Source organism: Salvelinus fontinalis, chromosome 28 (assembly GCF_029448725.1).
Source record: "Salvelinus fontinalis isolate EN_2023a chromosome 28, ASM2944872v1, whole genome shotgun sequence".
NCBI lineage: Eukaryota > Metazoa > Chordata > Actinopteri > Salmoniformes > Salmonidae > Salvelinus > Salvelinus fontinalis.
Genome location: NC_074692.1, coordinates 20,229,504 through 20,251,339, shown reverse-complemented (window position 1 = coordinate 20,251,339; position 21,836 = coordinate 20,229,504). Strand labels below are relative to the sequence as shown.

Sequence of the window (21,836 nt, the reverse complement as noted above, 5' to 3'; positions counted from 1 at the left end):
GAATAATACCACTAATACATTATTGCCGTTAAAGGACATCCTCTGACCCAAGATGACATTCCCAATCTGATTGTCAGTGAATTTGATTATCATCTTGGTATAAAAAGCACAACACTAGCATTGTTTTAAAGCACAACACTTGTATTCTTCAATCGTAGGCTGTCAGGGCCCTTGCTGCTTAGCTGTTCTTCGTATCCCCAGTGACTCCCACCCTCCTTTTTGCCCTTCCACAATTTTCTCATTAGTGATTAGAGACGTGTTTCCATTTCCAGGCTATTGACTGTGCTGTTGGAAGCTGAGAGCCCATTACATATATTGCTCCCACTAATTGTTTCCAGTCATAATGAAGTTCCTCACAGTGCTAGAATGGTAGTTAAGGCACATTAGGTCATGGACACGTACAGTAGATTACTGTGAATACAACCTGACGCCTGTTTATTCTATGCTATTCACTCATGATTGTCTATTAGTTTAATAATCGTAAGTAAATTGGCTAACCGTTTAATGTAATGCAATCATGATGAACATAGTGTAACGCGAGGCTTGTTATTAAAACCATGCACGGTTGCTTTGAATCAAGGCAGTACTACGCTAGTACTCTGTATATCATGCCAGCAGTATGTAAAGAACAGAGACATGTTGACATACAGACATGTTGCGTAATGTCTGGGCATTGGGACATTATACCAGGAGGAAATGCTGGTACAGGTTTGGGCTAGAGGAGAGAACTGAGCTGAGGAAGACGTGATTTGATTAGAGTCGTGCTGTGTGACAGCATTCCCATTCTCTGGCTTTTCTATTAGAGGGAGTTAAAGTATTACCAGTCAAGCTCAGCCTTGCTCACTCACTCACAGTCGCTCAGCTCCATCCAGCTCCCAGAGCCAATATACATTTCATTAGAGTGCCCAGTCTAAACCGGCCATAGGAAGTGTCATGGAAAACATTCACACCCTGATATAAACTGAACACGCGCATTCACACGCTCTCTCTGACACACACAGCAACATTATTACACACAGCCAAGCACACATTCACTCAATGATTTATACTAAACATGGATGTTCCGTTTTCTTTCGGTCTCTCACACACCATCTTAGTCAAACACCATCAAATACCCGACACAATACACATGCTACACCAGGGGTTGTAAGGACCGACGCTGGAGTGGAGAAGCAGGTACGGGGAGTCAAACATTTAATGAGGAACAGACAAGGAACAAGACAGGAACAGCACCAGCACACGGGTAACAAAACAACATATGAACGTTAATGTGGAAGCGGGGAACAGAGCTGGGGGACAGACAGATATAGGGAAGGAAATAACACAGGTGATTGAGTCCAGGTGAGTCCAAATCATCACTGATGCGCGTGACGAGGGAAGCAGGCCTGCGTAATGATGGTGGCAGGAGTGTGTAATGCTGGGGAGACCGGTGCCCTCGAGCGCCAGGGGAAAGAGCGGGAGCAGGCGTGACAGTGGTAGGCAGATTTCTGACTCCTAAACATCTGTGCCGATTTTTTTCAGAGCGATTTGTCTGGGGGCCGGAACATAATTATAATAATTTGTTCACTGCAAATTGGCCACAACTAAGTCCAAAATAACATTGAATTTGAAAAGAAAAATAACTTCATACCTTGATTACATTGAGACATGATCACGTCTTTTTTTAATTTGTGGGAATACTTTCCTAAATAAAACCATTTTTTTTCTGAAACCCTGGTGATTTTACAATCTTTTTTCTAACAAAAAACTAAACCTAAAAACTTTTGGGGGCCCCCCCAAAATATTTTGCGAGGCGGTTTAAACAATGGGCCACCTTTGCCAGCCCCTGCACTATACAAACACAAAACACACAGACACACTTGTGAATTAACACACACAAGACTTTCACACCTCTACTCAATCATTCATATGCACATTATAGTCAACCAATCAATCAGCAGTTGCCGTGGGGTCGTCAGGCTCCATGTTGTGCTCAGTCACTGTGTGTCAGAATGGCTGCCTCGGTGAAATGGAGAGTGATGACACCCATGGGCAGAGATATAGGGAACCTGACGAGGACAAAGTGAAGGTGTGGTGTGTCCTTCCCTATATGTTCCGGAACAGTGCCAGGCATGCCCCCACATCCCTCTACCATACCTTCCTCTGTCTGATGTCCCGACTCTGTTTCTGTTTACAGCCCCCTCTATCACTGCACCAGGATAGATGCGGAGCGTAGTACTTCATATACAGTCAGGTCCATAAGTATTTGGACAGTGACACAATTTGCATAATTTTGGCTCTCCACCACCACAATGGATCTGAAAGGAAACAATCATGTTGTGCTTTAAGTGTAGAATTTCATCTTTAATTTAAGGGTTTTGTCAAAATTATTGTATGAACCGTATAGGAATTACAACCATTTTTATACATAGTCCCCCAATTTTAGAGGCTCAAAAGTAATTGGACAAACTAACATAATCATAAATTAAATTGTGAGATTTAATACTTGGTTGCAAATTCTTTGCAGTCAATGACAGTCTGGAACTCATAGACATCACCAGATGCTGGGTTTCTTCCCTGGTGATGCTCTGCCAGGCCTTTACTGCAGCTGTCTTCAGTACCTGCTTGTTCTTGGGGAGTTTTGCTTTAAGTTTTGCCTTCAGCAAGTGAAATGTATGCTCAATTGGATTCAGGTCAGGTGATTGACTTGGCCATTGCAGAACATTCCACTTCTTTGCCTTAAAAAAGTATTGGGTTGCTTTCGGCTGTATGCTTCGGGTCATTGGCCATCTGTACTGTGAAGTGCCGTCCAAGGAGTTTTGAAGCATTTGGCTGAATCTGAGCAGATAATATAACCCTAAACACTTCAGAATTCACCCTGCTGCTTTTGTCAATAGTCCCCATCAATAAATACAAGGGAACCAGTTCCATTGGCAGCCATACATGCACACGCCATAACACTACCTCCACCATGCTTCACAGATGAGGTGGTATACTTCAGATCATAAGCAGTTCCCTTCTCAATACTCTTCTCTTCCCATCATTCTGATACAAGTTGATCTTTGAATCACCTGTCCATGGGATGTTGTTCCAGAACTGTACAGGCTTTTTAGATGTTTTTGGAAAACTCTAATCTGTTTTTCCTGTTTTTGAGGCTTACCAATGGTTTACATCTTGTGGTAAACCCTCTGTATTTACTCTGGTGAAGTCGGCTCTTGATTGTTGACTTTGACACAGATATGCCTACCTCCTGGAGGGTGTTCTTGATCTTACCAACCATTGTGAAGTGTTTTTTCTTCACCAGGGAAAGAATTCTTCTGTCATCCACCAGCAGCATACCACCCTGAATACCACTGCAGGCTTGCTTCTGAAGCTAAGCAGGGTTGGTCCTGGTCAGTCCCTGGATGGGAGACCAGATGCTGCTGGAAGTGGTGTTAAGGGGCCAGTAGGAGGCACTCTTTCCTCTGGTCTAAAAAATATCCCAATGCCCCAGGGCAGTGATTGGGGACACTGTCCTGTGTAGGGTGCCGTCTTTCGGATGGGACGTTAAACGGGTGTCCTGACTCTCTGAGGTCATTAAAGATCCCATGGCACTTATCGTAAGAGTAGGGGTGTTAACCCTGGTGTCCTGGCTAAATTCCCAATCTGGCCCTCAAACCATCATGGTCACCTAATAATCCCCAGTTTACAATTGGCTCATTCATCCCCTCCTCTCCCCTGTAACTATTCCCCAGGTCGTTGCTGCAAATGAGAACGTGTTCTCAGTCAACTTACCTGGTAAAATAAAATAAATAAATAAATAAAAAAGTTGTTTTCCGTGGTCTTCTGGGCCTTTTGGTGTTCCTGAGCTCACCATTGTGTTCTTTCTTTTTAAGAATGCACTAAATAGTTGATTTGGCCACACCTAATGTTTTTGCTATCTCTGATGGGTTTGTTTAGATTTTTCAGCCTAATGATGGCTTGCTTCACTGGCAGTGACAGCTCTTTGGATATTGAGGGATATTGAGGGTTAACAGCAACAGATTCCAAATGCAAATGCCACACTTGAAATAAACTCTAGACCTTTTATCGGCTTACTTGTAAATTTACTAATGAGGGAACAACACACACCTGGCCATGGAACAGCTGAGCAGCCAATTGTCCAATTACTTTTGGTCCCTTATAAAGGGGGGGGGGGGGGGGGGGCACATATAAAAAGTGCTATAATTCCTACACCGTTCACCATATTTGGATGTAAATACCCTGAAGTTAAATTCAGCTCATATTCATTATTTAATTTCATCTCCAATATGCTGTGGTCGACAGCTAAAATAATCATAACTTGGTCGATGTCCAAATATTTATGGACCTGACTGTATAATTTCATATGCAGGGATATAATATATCATAGGGCGCCATTTAGATCACACATAATTTCATATCAGTCTATCTATCAGGAGCATGCCGTTATAGAGCCTTATTTGGCCTCAGGGTTATAGTAGGTAGGTGAGAAGTCTGAGGCTGCTCTCTCTGAGGGGCACTGCTGCATCGGTGTGATTAAATATATCTTTGAAATTGCCACCAGCTTATTCGTATTCATTCTGCATGTCCTACAGTCTATGCTGTCTCTTTCTCTCTCCTACCATCTTCTTCTCTCTTGGTTCCTCCTTCTCTTCAAATTCTGCCTTCACCATTTCATCTGCTAGAACAATGAACTGGTGTTAGCACCTCGGCAACAGTAAATAACCAAGTCTATGAATTATGGATGGGGTGCAGGACCTTATATCAGGATACCATCCAGATTCCCTTACCTAGACCTTTTAAATTACATTGGTACAGTAGTCCTACCTACCTACCAGTGTGTGTGTGTGTGTGTGTGTGTGTGTGTGTGTGTGTGTGTGTGTGTGTGTGTGTGTGTGCGTCTGTGCATATGTGTGTCTTTGCAAAAATATTCAGACCTCTTGGATTTATTTACATTTTATTGTGTTACAAAGTGGGATTAACATTGATTTAACTGTCCTTCTACACAAAATTATCTGTAATGTCAAAGTGGAAGAAAAATTCTCTCTCTATATTTTATATTAATGAAACATTTATAACTAAAATGTTGTCATTGTATTCAGCTTCCTGAGTTAATACATGTTAGAAACACCTTTGTCATTGATTACAGCTGTGAGTCATCTTGGGTAAGTCTGTAAGAGCTTTGCACACCTGGATTGTGCAATATTTGCACATTATTATTTTCAAAATTCTTAAAGCTCTTTCAAGATGTTGAGGATCATGGCTAGAAAGCAATTTTCACATCTTTCCATAGATTTTCAAGCAGATTTAAGTCAAAACTGTAAATTGGCCGCTCAGGAACATTCACTATCTTCTTAGTTATTGTCCAAACAAAAGTTTATTTCTAGTACAGGGGCAGGCAAACGACAGGTCAAAGGCAGGCCGGGGTCAGTAATCCAGAGAGGGTGCAGAAGGTCCAGAACGACAGGCAGTCTCAGGGTCAGGGCAGGCAGGGGTCAATAATCCAGTAAGGTGGGGCAAGGTATAGAACGGCAGGCAGGCTCAGGGCCAGGGCAGAACGGTCAAAACTGGGAAGGACTAGAAAACAGGAGCAAGAACAGACAGGTGCAGGGGAACAAACGCTGGTAGGTTTCACAAAACAAAACTAACTGGCAACAGACAAACAGAGAACACCGGTATAAATACACAAGGGATAATGGGGAAGATGGGCGACACCTAGAAGGGGGTGGAGACAAGCACAAAGACAGGTGAAACACATCAGGGTGTGACAATTTAACTTTGTAGCTGTTTTAAAATAACCAATGGAATCATGGTAACATCCCTGAGCAGTTTCATTCCTGTCCTGCTGCTCAGTTCAGAAGGACGGCTCTACAGGTAATTCCCTTTTTACACATTTTGTTATGTTACAGCCTTATTCTAAAATTTATTTAATTACTTTTCCCCCCTCATCAATCTACATACAACAACCCATAATGACAAAGTGAAAACAGGTTTTTAGAAATCTTTGCAAATGTATGTATATATATATATTTTTTAAACACCATATTTACATAAGTATTCAGACCCTTTGCTATGAGACTCGAAATTGAGGTCAGGTGCACAATTGAGAGCAACCTGACAGGTTGCCTGGTATGGCAACTGCTCGGCATCCGACCGTAATGCGCTATAAAGGGTAGTGCGTACGTCCCAGTACATCACTGGGGCCAAGCTTCCTGCCATCCAGGACCTACAGTACCAGTCAAAAGTTTGGACACACCTACTTATTCAAGGGTTTTTCTTTATTTTTACTATTTTCTACATTGTAGAATAATAGTGAAGACATCAAAACTATGAAATAACACATACCAAGAGTGTGCAAAGCTGTCATCAAGGCAAAGGATGGCTACTTTGAAGAATCTCAAATATAAAATATATTTTGTTTAACACTTTTTTGGTTACTACATGATTACATATGTGTTATTTCATAGTTTTGATGTCTTCACTATTATTCTACAATGTAGAAAATAGTAAAAATAAAGAAAAACCCTTGAATGAGTAGGTGTGTACATACGAGGCGGTGTCAGAGGAAGGCCCAAATAATTGTCAAAACCTCCAGTCACACAAGTCATAGACTGTTCTCTGCTACCGCACGACAAGCGGTACTGGAGCGCCAAGTCTAGGTCCAAAAGGCTCCTTAACAGCTTCTATCCCCAAGCCATAAGACTGCTGAACAATTACCCTCTGTATATAGCCTCATTATTGTTATTTTATTGTGTTACTTTTTTAAATTAAATTTATTTAGTAAATCTTTTCTTAACTCTATTTTCTTACAACTGCATTGTTGGTTAAGGTCTTGTAAGTAAGCATTTCACGGTAAGGTCTATACTTGTTGTATTCGGCGCATGTGACAAATAACATTTTATATTATTTGCATCTGGTTTCCATTGATTGTCATTGAGATGTTTCTAAAACATGATTGGCGTCCACTTGTGGTAAATTCAATTGATTGGACACGATTTGGAAAGGCACACACCTGTCTATATAAGGTCCCACAGTTGACAGTGCATGTCAGAGCAAAAACCAAGCCATGAGGTCAAAGGAATTGTCCGTAGAGCCCCGGGACAGGATTGTGTCGAGGCACAAATCTGGGGAAGGGCTGACACATGACAGCCCGCTTGGAGTTTGCCAAAAGGCCTTTAAAAGGACTCTCATACCATGAGAAACAAGATTCTCTGGTTTGATGAAACCAAGATTGAACTCTTTGGCCTGAATGCCAAGCATCATGTCTGGAGGAAACCTGGCACCATCCCTATGGTTAAGCATGATGGTGGCAGCATCATGCTGTGGGGATGTTTTTCAGCGGCAGGGACTGGGAGACTAGTCAGGATCAAGGGAAAGATGAACAGAGAAAAGTACAGAGCGATCCCTTGATGAAAACCTGCTGCAGAGTACTCAGACTGGGGCGAAGGTTCACTTTCCAACAGGACATTGACCCTAAGCACACAGCCAAGACAATGCAGGAGTGGCTTCTGATGGCCCAGCCAGAGCCTGGACTTGAACGCGACCGAACTTCTCTGAAGATACATGAAAATAGCTGTGCAGCAAAGCTCCCGATCCAGCCTGACAGAACTTGAGAGGATCTGCAGAGAAGAATGGGAGCAACTCCCCAAGTACAGGTGTCAAACTTGTAACGTCATACCCAAAAACACTCGAGGCTGTGATTACACTGCCAAATGTGCTTCAACAAATTGCTGAGTATAGGGTCTGAATACTTTTGTAAATGTGGATTTCAGTTTTGTATTTTTAATACATTTGCAAAAAATTCTAAAAACCTGTTTTGCTTTGTCATTAAGGGGTATTGTGTGTAGATTGATGAGGGAATAATTTTTATTTTTAATTTTTAGAATAAGGCTATAACGTAACAAAATGTAGAAAAAGTCAAGGGGTCTGAATACTTTCCGAATGCACTGTGTCTTTGATGTGTCTGGGTGGTTTAAAACATCATCCACAGCATAATGATGAACTTGACCATGGTTAAAGAGATTTTCAATGTCTAATTTGTTTTTGTTACCCATCTGGCAATCACTACCCACTTTATGAGGTTACGAAAGGCTCTCTGGTCTTTGTAGTTGAATCTGTGCTTGAAATTCAATACTTTGCCAAGGGACCTTACAGATGTTTTATGTATCCTGGGGAGGCAGGTAGCCTAGTGGTTAGAGCGTTGGGCCACTAACTGAAGGTTGCTGGATCGAATCCCTGAGCTGACAAGATAACAATCTGTTATTCTGCACCTGAACAAGGCAGTTAACCCACTTTTCCCCGGTAGGACATCATTGTAAATAAGAATTTGTTCTTAACTGACTTGCATAGTTAAATAAAGGTTACATTTAAAATAAAAATTGGTATGGAGGACAGGAACTGTTACTCATTAAAAATTAATGTCAACCCCTATTATTTCACACAGAGTGAGTCCATGTAACTTATTATGTGATATGTTAAGCCAAATTGTATTCCTGAACTAATTTAAGCTTGCCTAAACAAAGGGGCTGAATACTTGTGCAACGACTATATTTTAGTTATGGATTTTTCATATTTAAAAAAAATATTTTACTTTTAAATTAGAATATTTTGTGTAGATTGTTGACAAAAAATATATAATGAAATATATTTTAATCCCACTTTGTAACATATTGAAACGTGAAGAAATGTGTGTGTTTTGATGGAGGAATTGGTACTATACTGTGGTTTGCGGATGTGTGCTTGTGTGTGGTCTTACATAAATGTGTATGAAAGCCTCTGTGCGGCTGTGTGTGTACAGTATGTGTATGTGTCTCTATATATGCTTGTACGGATGTGCTCATCTGCAGTACAGCACTTGGCAGCAGAGGCAGGCTGTAATTCTGACATATGTACAGATGTGCTGTCCCTGGAGTGAATCCCATCTTATCCTTGACAGCTTGAGCAAACTCTGCTCCTATGGTGCACCTACTTCCATCAGCTAGTGTACACAGACACACTAAGACGCAAACTTACTACTACACACACACACACACACACACACACACACACACACACACACACACACACACACACACACACACACACACACACACACACACACACACACACACACACACACACACACACACACACACACACACACACACACACACACACACACACACAGCGTCTCTAGAATAAGTTTATACACAGCACACTCCCTCAAAAGTATGCCACCCTCCAAGCATGCACAATTGTAGGGACTAATAATCCCTCTATATGCTGAATGTAGCCTACACAAATCCTCGGAGTAACTGAGCTTATCTGAATCCTAAATTAGAATGTGATATATCGTGCTGTAATTGTATTAGTACTCTTAACATTACATAGTGTAATAGATTTATTATAGCTATAACTTGAATAATGTATCCAACACATAAATGGTTTATTTTGCTTCATTATTGCATTTCTTTTGGTCCGCGTTCAAATGTCACTTTTTGAATCGCTTAGGGAGATAATGGAATTATGTGAATACTCTGAGGTCAACATCATTTCTCAAAGAAGGATGTGCCAGTAGTGCATTTTGATATCATATGAAATGTATTATCGGTATAGTAAATGTTTTTTTGTATACATATTAAAGCCTTTTGCCGTATGAGACGCCTACCTCTGGTCTCTCCAGCAGCTAGACTCATTTGCATGCGTCTCAAATTTGTCTTAGCCCCAGAAACTGACGATGGGGGGTAAGGGAGAAAACAGACACACACTCACAAACAATGCCGGTGCACACACGCACCCATGCCTGCCAGCTCTCCCTATATCCATCCGTCTGTCATGTTATCTGCTTTATAGGCTATTGGTTTGCATCCTTTTCATGCAGTCAGGAGAATAAATGTGCTGTCCCCCTTTTTGTGCTTGTGCCTTGAATGAAACAAATAGTTGTGGTTTTAATTAAATGCATTGCATCAATGATTTTGATCAAATATATAGTCTTAATGGTTTCACTATCCAGTTATTATAGATAACTACCGTTCACAGTTAGTTATTAGTCGTTCTAAAATATTTTATTTGTGATTGGTTAATGAAAAGTAGGGTTGCAAAGCTACCGGTAATTTTCCAAAGCTACCGGAATCTACAGTAATTTAGGTAATTACAGAAAATCTATGGCAGTTTATCATAACTTTGGTAATTTATACTTGAATAACTTATTTAAAAATATATATTAACGTATAGTATTCATATTTTATATCTGCTGAAACCCTTATATTAAACACCAATGATATTCACTCATTTGATGGTTTATATTTAGGATAATGTTTTACAGCTTTGTCATTCCATTTGAAAAAAATACCTCTTATTTAATTATGTCTTATATGTGATAGGGCCACATTTAGGACCCCTGTGATAATCTCAAGTACCCAAAAGGGCCACTAGATGTCTTGTGATAGATTACATAAAATCGTTGAACGATACCAAAATTGTGGTAGTTTACTGGTAAGCTTAGAAAGTTTTTTTCAGTAAATTACCCTCCCTTTGCAACCCTAGTGAGAAGTGATATTGCACTAGAAGTAATATTTAACGTAATATGGTTCAGCAATTAGATATACTAAATGTAGTTCTGTGGTTCATTACACTACGCAAATGTCTCTTTTTCACTACCATTCTGAACCTCTGGTTGAACCTCTTCCATCTTCCAGTAGTCCTGCCCGTTGTTCTGGCCTCCAGTGGCGGGACATAGTGACTTGAGAGCCGGCCACCCGCTCCCAGGGCTCCATGTCCGGCCCTCTCTATTTCTCTCTATTTTTCTTTCTCTCTCTCCCCACCCTCCGTCCCTCCTCCCATTTTCCACATATTGTTGGGTCCGTGAATGGCTTGGCCGCCTCCGCCGGCTCCTGTTTGGTCACCAGCTGGTGTAAAAATAAACACGGCGGTGGTGGCTTGTGTCTACGGCTGCGTTGGCACTGCCACTCTGAGCCGGAGGGCTGTAGGCGGCAGAGCCCGCTGCTCCAGATGCTCACATTTAGCTGATCCACGGCATCCCCCTCTCCTCCACACTCTCCCCCGGCCTGCCTCCAGCTGCCACTGGAAGGTGGGGATTTCAGAGATGTTGTGTGGTTTTTCATGGGCAGTGTGCCGAGTGCTACAACTGCAGTTTTGATATATGCCATGCAGCAACATGGCCCCGTGCACTCTCTTAGAGAACCTCTTGTGTCACATGTACAACACGTTTTTATAGAGCAGGAGCTCCGATGAGGTCATTACTTCATGAAAAGGATGATGCAAGAGCAACAAACAAAACGAACATGACCATAACATTGACCAGGAACCAGAAAGTCGGTCTCTTCGTAGCCCTTATATAAGCTACAGCTATAGTCCTGGTCTCTGATGTCTAGTGAGAGAGGTCATCAGAGTTTAGTACCCCAATAAATCACATCACTCATCAGAAGCCATGGAGAGAACTGCAGTGGTTTTTAGCTGGAATTATGATTAACACTCATTAGAGGTTAGAACAGACAGTGTCAGGAGGGAATGGTGTAGTGGAGCGTGTCAATGTGACACCATACTGTAGCGTAGGTATTAACACTGTCCTGTTCACAGTCCTACTGACACACATTAGCTCTCTATAGCTTTCCTCCACCACTTTACTCATCTGGTAAACACTGCATCTAACCATCACTCTCTCTTCACTGTTCTCCCCTACATTTCTCATTCTTCGTCTCTATCTCATCTCTGTCTTTCCATCCCTTGCCCGCTTCACTCTCTCCTCCCTCTTATTCTTTCCATCCCTTTCTTTCCCACCCTCTCTTTTTATTTTACTGCTGTCCCCCAGCCCTCCGGCTGCGTGCCTGACGGTTGCTATGGTAATGCGATAGTTTCTCATCTCCGTGATTTGTTATCAGGTTCGGTTGGGGTGTGTGTCGCAATTTTTTTTCACGCGCCATTTAGCGAGCTCCGGTCTCCAGCTCAAAAGGCTTGTGTGTGAGAAGTGAGCACTGAGCGCACCAACATCAAAGTGTGAAAACGCCTGTGAGATGTGAGGGTCCTAATGAAGGATCGGAGGCGGGAAATAGAGAGGGGGAGAGAGAGGGAGTGAGAGGGGACTGTTTGTGTGATGCACAAAGCTTTTCAATGGTTAAACCTCCAGTTCACACATACAGTGCATTTGTAAAGGATTCAAACCCCTTTTTCCACATTTTGTTGTGTTACAAGGTGGGATTGTAATTCATTTAATTGTCCTTTTTATTCAATGTTCTACACAAAATATTGTAATTCTCACATTTGTAGAGAATTTATGAAAAATAAAACACTAATATATCTTAGTTAGATAAGAATTCATGGCTATCCGCTTGACTTTGATACCTGGAGGTGGTCTTGAGGAGGGCCGACCGGCTCCTCCAGGTACGATGACAGCGGCGGACAAACATCTGGACAGAAGGTATGCCGACCTCCTCTTCCTGATCAGGGAAGAGCGGGGGCAGATACTCCAGGGGACACTCAAACGTGATAGGCCCGTGGCAGAGCAGGGAATGGTGTTGCGGGCGTATTCCACCCACACCAGCTGATGGCTCCAGGTGGTGGGGTTGGCGGAGACCAGGCAGCGCAGGGTGGTCTCGAGGTCCTGGTTGGCTCGCTCCAACTGGCTGTTAGACTGGGGGTGGAACCCGGAGGACAGGCTGGCCGACGACCCAATGAGGGTGCAGAACGCCTTCCAGAACCGGGACAAAAACTGAGGGCCGCGGTTGGAGACTATGTCCACGGGCAGTCCATGGAGCCAGAAGACGTGCTGCACCATGAGCTGGGCCTTCTCCTTGGCAAAGGGTAACTTGGGGAGGAATGAAGTGGGTAGCCTTGGAAAAGTGATCCACCTCAGTCAGGATGGCGGTGTTGCCATCAGACGGGGGGAGACCCGTGACAAAGTCCAGGGAGATGTGAGACCAGGAGCGATGAGGGACAGGCAGAGGTTGGAGGAGGCCAGCCGGAGCTTGTCGAGGGGTCTGGTTCCGTGCACAGACCGTGCAGGCGGCGACAAAGGCAGCGATGAACAATGGTAGGCCACCAAAAGCATTGTCGCACGAAGGCCAGGGTCCACCGAGAGCCCGGGTGGCAGGCAAGCCTGGAGGAATGGGCCCACTCCAGGACAGCAGAGCAGACAGCATCAGGCACGAACATCCGGTTATCTGGCCCCCCCCAGGGTGCAGCTGAGACCGCTGTGCCTCCCAGACCTGTTTCCCGATACCCCAGCTGAGTGCCTTCGCCAGGCACGAGGTGGGAAGGATGGTTATAGCGGCGATACAGGGCATCCGGCTGGACGTTCTTGGACCCCGGCCGGTAGGAGAGGGAAAAGTTGAACCGGGTAAACAGCAGGGCCCATCTTGCCTGCCTGGAGTTGAGGCGCTTGGTGGTGCGGAGATACTCCAGGTTTTTATGGTCGGTCCACACAATGAACGAATGTTCCGCCCCTTCGAGCCAGTGCCTCCATTCCTCCAATGCCATCTTCACGTGAGAAGCTCCCGATCCCCCACATCGTAATTCCTCTCCATAGCGCTGAGGCGGTGGGAGAAGAAGGCGCAGGGATGCAGCTTAAGGTCCAGGGCAGAACGTTGGGTCAGAACAGCCCCCACTCCGACATCCGAAGTGTCGGCCTCCACCACGAACTGACGGGAAGGGTCCGGATGAACCAGGATTGGAGCTGTGGTGAAGCGGTGTTTAACTTCTTTGGGGTAGGGGGCAGGATTTTCACGTCCGGATGAAAAGCATGCCTAGAGTAAACGGCCTGCTACTCAGCAATAAAAGCTAGAATATGCATATTATTAGTAGATTTGGATAGAAAACACTCTGACGTTTCTAAAACTGTTTGAATGATGTCTGTGAGTATAACAGAACTCATATGGCAGGCAAAAACCTGAGAAAAAATCCAACCAGGAAGTGGGAAATCTGAGGTTGGTTGATTTTCAACTCAGCTCCTATTGAAGATACAGTGGGATATTGTTCATGTTGCACTTCCTAAGGCTTCCACTAGATGTCAACAGTCTTTAAAGCCTTGTCTGGGGCCGAATGAGAGGGGATTGAGTAAGGTCTACCATGAGCTGAACATGCGCTGATCATGCGCGTTCATGTGAGAGCGAGCTCTGTTCCATCGCACTTCTGAAGACAAAGGAATTCTCCGGTTGGAACAATATTGAAGAATTATGTTATAAACATCCTAAAGATTGATTCAATACTTCGTTTGTCATGTTTTTACGGACTGTAATAAAACTTTTTAAACCTTTCGTCCGTACTTTCCGCTGGACTTGCCCGCGCATCGTGAGTTTGGAAAGTTTACTGAACGCTAGAACAACAAGGAGGAATTTGGACATAAATGATGGACATTATTGAACAAGCCAAACATTTTTTGTGGAACTGGGATTCCTGGGAGTGCATTCTGATGAAGATCATCAAAGGTAAGTGAATGTTTATAATGTTATTTCTGACTTCTGTTGACTGCACAATATGTCGGATATATTTTTGTCTTGATTAGGCTCTGAGCGCTGACCTCAGATTATTGCATGGTTTGCTTTTTCCGTAAAGCTTTTTTGAAATCAGCCATAGCAGTTGCATTGTATTTTCATCAACATTTATAATGAGTATTTCTGTAAATTGATGTGGCTCTCTGCAAAATCACTGAATGTTTTGGAACTACTGAATGTAACGCGCCAATGTAAACTCAGATATTTTGATATAAATATGAACTTTACCGAACAAAACATACATGTATTGTGTAATATGAAGTCCTCTGAGTGTCGTCTGATGATGATGATCAAAGGTTAGTGATTCATTTGATCTATATTTTTGCTTTTTGTGAATCCTCTCTTAGGCTGGAAAAATGGCTGTGTTATTCTGTGAAAAGGCACTCACCTAACACAATCGTTTGGTTTGCTTTCGTCATAAAGCCTTTTTGAAATCAGACACTGTGGCTGGATTTACAACAAGTGTATCTTTAAAATGGTGTAAAATACATGTATGTTTGAGGAATTTTAATTATGGGATTTCTGCTGTTTTGAATTTGGTGCCCTGCAGTTTCACTGGCTGTTGAAGAGGTGGGACGCTACCATCCCACGTACCCTAGAGAGGTTAAGGTCCCGGAATGCCCGGTCCACGGCCGTGGACCACATGAACGGAACCTTGGTAGAGGTGAGGGCAGACAGGGGGGAAGCCAGGGTGCTGTAACCCCGATAAAAGTTGGCGAACCCCCAGAACCGTTGCAGCTGTACCCTGGACGTAGGCTAAGGCCAATCCACCACCGCTTTCACCTTCTCGGGATCCATCTTGGCGCTCCCAGCAGAGATGATGTAGCCCAGAAAGGGAATGGTGGAGCGATGGAACTCGCACTTTTCCGCTACTGGTTCTCCAGAAGGCGCAAGGAGAACCTGCCGGACATGGAGCACGTGTTCTTGGGGGGAGCGGGAGAAGACGAGGATGTCATCAATATAGACGAAGATGAACCGGTTCAGCATGTTGTGGAGAACATCATTCACCAGAGCCTGGAACACAGGAGGGGCGTTGGTGAGGCCAAAGGGCATGACCATATATTCGTAGTGGCCACTGGCCGCGTTGAAGGCGGTCTTCCACTTGTCCCCCTCTCGTATCCGCACCAGGTGGTAGACGTTACGTAGATCCAGCTTGGAGAACACAGTGGCCCCCTGGAGTGGCTCGAAGGCCGAGGAAATGAGTGGTAGCGGATAACAGTTCTTTATAGTGATGTCATTGAGACCCCGGTAGTCAATGCATGGGTGCAGGGTCTTGTCCTTCTTCTCCATGAAGAAGAACCCTGCGCCAGCGGGAGAGGAAGAGGGACGGATAAATCCAGTTGCTAGGGAGTCCCCAATGTAGTCTTCCATAGCCTTGGTTTCATGTCCAGACAGCGAGTACAGACTCCCTTGGGGCGGCATGGTGCTAGGGAGAAGGTCAATCCCGCAGTCATAGGGGCAGTGCGGCAGAAGGGAAGTGGCCCGGGACTTGCTGAACACCTCCCGGAGAGCCTGGTACTCCGCGGGAATGGCGGAGAGATCCTGAACCACCTCCGAGGACCCAGGAAGACGTCCCGGGCAGGTTGCGCCAACTTCAGCAATGGGCGTGGCAGAACGGACTCCAGCCCATGATGGCACCTGTAGACCAGTTGATGAGTGGGTTGTGTCGCTGGAGCCAGGAGAATCCCAAAACCATGGGATCTGGGGGGACTTGATGAGCAGGAACTGAATGGTCTCACTGTGATTCCCTGACACATGTAGGTTGATGGGAGTGGTGTTATGGGTGACCCGACCTATAGAGAAGAATGACATGAAAATGGGTGCGAGTAAGGGAAGCAGAATAGTTCCCCATATGGCCCACCAGAGTACTCGCTCCTACCGGCAAGCCTGGTCTTTTACCGGGCACGAGGACACAAAATGACCAAAAGTCCCACAATACAGACAGCTCCTTGCGCTGATCCAGGTGTTGCCGTTCTGCTGGCGACAGCCCTCGGGAAACAGTGCCTCGGCCCTCCTCTGTGACTTTCGAGGAAGGTCGGGAACTCTCAGGTGCCCTCAGCCACGGGACCATCGGGGACCTACGGGATGACTCGGAGGCGGGGTGGAATCCCTGGATGTGCGAGTGAAATCGACTTTCCTCTCCATCCGTCGTTCCAGCAATCGCCCATCGATGTGGATGGTCAAAGCGACGAGGGAGTCAAAATCTGTGGGTAGCTTCCAAGTCGCAAGCTCATCCTTAACCTCCTCCGAGACGCTGTGCAGGAACATGTCGAACAGTGCTTCCGCTGCCAACGTATGGAAATCCACCGCGTAGTCGGCCACAGTGCAGGCGTCCTGCCGGAGCTGGATGAGATTCCGGGCAGCTTCTCTCCCGGAGAACGGAGCATCAAAGACCTTCCTCACCTCTACCACGAACCCCTCCAGGCTTGCGCATATGGCCGGCTGCTGGTCCCATATGGCGGTAGGCCAGGTGAGAGCCCTAACAGAAATCAGCGTAATGAGGTAGGCTATTTTGGAGCGATCTGGATGGATGAGGGCTGAAGCTTGAAAATGAGGTCACACTGAGCTAGAAACGCCTGACAGGTGCTCGGCTCTCCATTAAAGCGTTCCGGAGGAGGTAACCAGGGCTCCCGGGAAGGTGGAGTGGCCGGTGGGGCGGCGCTGCTAACCGCCGAGATGCTGAGGGGCGATGGGGTTACCACCGTGGCAGGCTGCCCCCCAGATGACCCGCGGAATTGCTCCAGCAGCATGTCCAACACCCGGTCATGGCGCTCAGCCAATGTCTGGACCCCCTCCATCAGCCCACAAAACAATTCCTCATGCCTACAATGTAGACTCCTTGGGAGGAGATGGCGTTGCGCAGCTGGTTTGGGTCTGCTGGATCAACCATGGCCAGTTCGTACAATCAGGTATGAAGGTAAGACCCAGATGCAGATCACGTCGAATTAACAATAGTTTAATATTCCAACAGGGGCAGGCAATAGACAGGGCAAATATTCCAGCAGGTGTCAGTAAACCAGAGGTGGGGCAACGGTACCGGGCGGCAGGCAAGCTCAGGGTAAGGGGCAGGCAGAGTGGTTAGGCAGGCGGGCTCGGAGTCAAGACAGGCAAGGGTCAAAACCAGGAGGGCGAGAAAATAGAGACTGGAGCTGAGCTGAGACACAAAGCAGGAGCTGAGACACAAAACACTGGTTGACTTGAACGAACAAGACGAACTGGCAACAGACGAACAGAGAACACAGGTAGAAATACACAGGGTATAATGGGGAAGATGGGCGACTCCTGGAGGGGGTTGGATACAATCACAAAGACAGGTGAAACAGATCAGAGTGTGACATCCAGTGTATATTTGTGACTCACCACCTGGATTTTGTCTTATGTAGCAACATTTGAATTTCAGTTTTTTTACATTGGATAAAAGTAGAGACTCAGAGCTACAAAATGGTATATAATTTGAGGAAACAATGGGAAAGTAATTCTGCTTTGAAAGTTGATCAACTTGTAAACTCACTCACAGATAACCGTCTTTCAATGTTATGGTACTACTATTGGGCTTCTGTTGGAGAGCCCTTCTTTGTCTACACCCATTCAGCATTGTTCACTCCCTCTTAAGCCTTAGCCCCACCCATCTCTTTTGAGGGTACTTACTTGCCAGCTACTTCCAGACATCTAAGAGAGAGAGAGAACAGCTCTGTGGTTTCGCGTTCACAGCGTACAATGGCCAATAACTAGGGTTGTTCCGAAAGCTCTGATCTCACAACTACAGTCAAGCACCCAAGCTAACTGGCAAACATTGGCTAGCTACTTCCAGACCCATAATGAGAGAACACCCCACTCTGACCATTTTACTCACCCCAGCAGAGCTGGTTAGGCTTTTTTCACTTTATCCAGAGCGTTGGTGACTGTACCTGTTTGAATTACGCTTTGTTGCCGACATTTACTGACACCGTACATATTCAACGGGTGCATCAGTTATTCTGCACTCTGGCACACTAAGATGAGAGTCTTTTGTTAAGAAATGTATCTAGATAGCTAGCTAGGTAAACAATGAATCCCAATGCATGACGTAATGTTAGTTAGTGAGCCAGCCAGCTTTAACTTGAAATGAAAATACTTTGTCAAAATTAGAGTGGAGTCTTTTGTTAAGACAGGTAGCTAGCTAGCTAGCTAAACAATAGACCATCATCACAAATCATGACGTTACTACACTGCATGAATCTGCAGGTAGCTAACCGCCAGGTTCTATCGCTATAACTAGTCAAGCAAATGTGTCTGAGATACGAAGAATAAGATCATACACATAACGTTAGCTAGCGACCCAGCCAGCTAATGTTAGCTAGCTAACAGTACACTTTAAATGAAACCACTTTGTCAAAATTAGAAATGTGTAATAACTGAAAATCTTACCAGTATACATCATGGTTGGATGCATCCCCTGTCTGATGCCGTGCATGGTTGCCTTAGTTTGACAATGTATTCCAGACTGGTGATTTCAAAACTCGGTCCTCCAGAAAGTGGAGAGCATACACATAACATTAGCTAGCGAGCCAGCCATCTAATATTAGCTAGTTAACAGTACATTTTAACTTGACATTAGATTTATGCAGTTTTACTAGGCAAGGTTCGACACAATTACCTCAACATACTGACCAGCTCCAATAGACAGACGTGTGCTATATGGTAGACCAATCCAAACTCATCTCTCGGCATGTCCAGCCCACTCATTATCTCAGCCAGTCATGGCTAGCGGGAAGGTTGTTACTGTTTCTGTGGCTACACCAACAAGGCACGTAATTTCACAATTTTATTTGTGTTATTACAGATGGCATACAAGTTTGATATTAAGGCACATGAAAGTTCACATGTTCGAGAAGGCATTTCTGCCAAAAAATGCATTTTGATAAAAAATATATTTTTAAACAGCTCTCCTGTGACTTGCGACATATGCCTAGTTTCCTGAATCGGGTCACATTTGGCCTTGTGTTTTAGGTTATTGTTCTGATGAAAGCTGAATTTGTCTCCCAGTGTCTGTTGGAAAGCAGACTGAACCAGGTTTTCCTCTAAGATTATGACTGTGTTTGGCTCTATTCCGTTTCTTTTTATCCTAAAAACCTCCCTAGTCCTTGCCGATGACAAGCATACTCATAACATAATGCAGCTGCCACTATACTTGAAAATATGAAGCGTGGTACTCAGTGATGTGTTGTGATGGATTTGCCCCAAACATAATGCTTTGTATTCAGGACATGAAGTGAATTCTTTGCCACATTATTTGCAGTTTTATTTTAGTGCCTTATTGCAAACAGGATGCATGTTTTGGAATATTTGTATTCTGTACAGGCTAACTTTATTTTCACTGTTATTTAGGTTAGTATTGTGGAGTAACTACAATGTTGTTTAACCATTTTCAGTTTTCTCCTATCACAGCCATTAACTCTGTAACTGTTTTAATGTCACCAATGGCCTCATGGTGAAATCCCTGAGCGGTGTCTTTCCTCTCCGGCAACTGAGTTAGGAAGGATGCCTGTGTTTTTGTAGTGACTGGGTGTATTGATACACCATCCAAAGTGTAAATAATAACTTCACCATGCTCAAATTGATATTTAATGTCAGCTTTCATTGTATTTACCTATCTACCAATAGGTGCACTTCTTTGCGAGGCATTGGAAAACATCCCTGGTCTTTGTGATTGAATCTGTGTTTGAAATTCACTGCTCGACTGAGGGACCTTACAGATAATTGTATGTGTGGGGTACAGAGATGAGAGGTGTCATTAAAAAAGCATGTGAAACACTATTATTGCACATATAGTGAGTCCATGCAACTTATTTACTCCTGAAGGTATTTAGGCTTCCCATAACAAAGGGGTTAAATACTTATTTACTCAATACATTTCAGCTTTTCATTTGTAATTAATTTGTAAAAGCATATTTCCACTATGACATTGTGGGTTATTGTGTGTAGGCCAGTGACACAAAATCTCAATGTAACACAACAAAATGTGGAAAAAGTCAAGGGGTGTGAATACTTTCAGAAGGCACTGTATGTAACTCTAGTAATGTAGTACGAGGTACTGCATGGCCCTGGCGTTCTGTGTCACTGTGAGAGCTGATGTGGCGCCTGTTGGGGTTGAGGAGGGTATTTTGAGCTGATGCCCAGCAGGAGGCAATGTGTGCTGTCAAGCATGCAGTATGGGAGAATCTTTTTCTTCCTTTACTCATTACTGTGTCTCACTCTTCCTTTTTGCATTTTCACCCTCATTCTTTTTCTACTCTTTTGATCTCTCTGGCTCCACATCACTTGAAATTGTGTAATTCCATTGCTGCTCCAATTTCACTTTTGCCTAATCACGCTGTTTCTCTCAGACCAGTAGCTATGCGTTGGAAAATGCAGCCCTCCTTCCTCTGAGACTCATTTGCAGAATGGGGAAGTGGGTAAAATAGTTGACTGTGGGGGCGGGGATGACACTGTTGTTTTGAGTTAAGGGGACATCTGTAGAGAGGCTCTTACTGGGACTTTTGCTTAAATAACCTCTAACATCTAATTCCTGATGCACTCACAACATTTCTCTTTACCTTCCATGTATTTCCCTTGATGTGTTCATCGCCTTCATATCCTTTGTTGTTTGATAGCCTGCTATTACAGTGTGTCTCGTTTCTTCTGTTATTGTGTCATTGTGACTTTTTGTATGATTGTGTATTTGCCTGTTATTGCATGTAGTATCTTTTTTGCATGCATGTGCAATTACCAGCAGTGCTTTGTGTGCCTCCAGAGAAAGTGGGCGGGCAGAGTTAGCAGTCAATAAGCAGATCAATAGCAGTACAGATGTTACTGTCAAACACATCAATACAGGAGTTTCACCAATGCTGCTCTCCTTTCCCTCTGAGATGCAACTCCCACTGTGACTCCGGTCATCCCACAGGGCATTGCACATGGCCCCTGTCTTGCAGTTGAGGACCTTCATTGGCACCTAGCTCCTGTTGAACAGAGGTAGTGAGCGCTGTGTGATCGGGGATATTGGGTTTGATATTGAAGAGGTGATTGCGCAGCTGAAAGAAGGCGTTTTTTTTCATCAGTGTTTCCAATTTGATAGTCCTCCACCAGTCTGTGGGGAGGGGTGTTAACATGATTTTACTTGCCAAGATGACGTTTTCTCTTTTTTAAACCAAAGCTGTCTATGATTTGAGGTGGAGTTTCTGAAACTGGCACCACACAGAATCATTTTCTATTGCTGGAACAGATTCATTTGAATGGAAAAAATGACAGTACACGTAAAGATACGTGCCAGAGCAGTCAGCTTTTTTGGGGTTGAGAAAAAGTAAGATTTGTCTTCGGAAATACAACCAGGCAACCTTGTAATACTTCACTCTG

At 44.3% G+C, this 21,836-nt stretch overlaps 1 protein-coding gene across 1 annotated transcript; it reads right to left on the bottom strand.

Moving 5' to 3' along the window:
• Positions 1 to 14,833: 14,833 nt before the first annotated feature.
• Positions 14,834 to 17,263, bottom strand: LOC129825908 (uncharacterized). The gene is made up of 4 exons (XM_055886019.1): positions 17,028 to 17,263; positions 16,548 to 16,944; positions 16,409 to 16,487; positions 14,834 to 16,258 (listed from the first exon to the last, which is right to left on the bottom strand). Exons 1-4 carry the CDS (start codon positions 17,261 to 17,263, stop codon positions 15,222 to 15,224), a joined length of 1,749 nt encoding a protein of 582 aa, XP_055741994.1. The 3' UTR covers positions 14,834 to 15,221.
• Positions 17,264 to 21,836: the final 4,573 nt, after the last annotated feature.

Coding starts and splice junctions, on each gene's coding strand:
- LOC129825908 (XM_055886019.1), bottom strand. CDS start 17,263: ATGGAGGGGGTCCAGACATTGGCTGAGCGCCATGACCGGGTGTTGGAC. Junction 16,945..17,027: donor TGTCAGGCGTTTCTAGCTCA/GTGTGACCTCAT, acceptor GATTTCTGTTAG/GGCTCTCACCTGGCCTACCG. Junction 16,259..16,408: donor CTGGATCAGCGCAAGGAGCT/GTCTGTATTGTG, acceptor TCTTCTCTATAG/GTCGGGTCACCCATAACACC.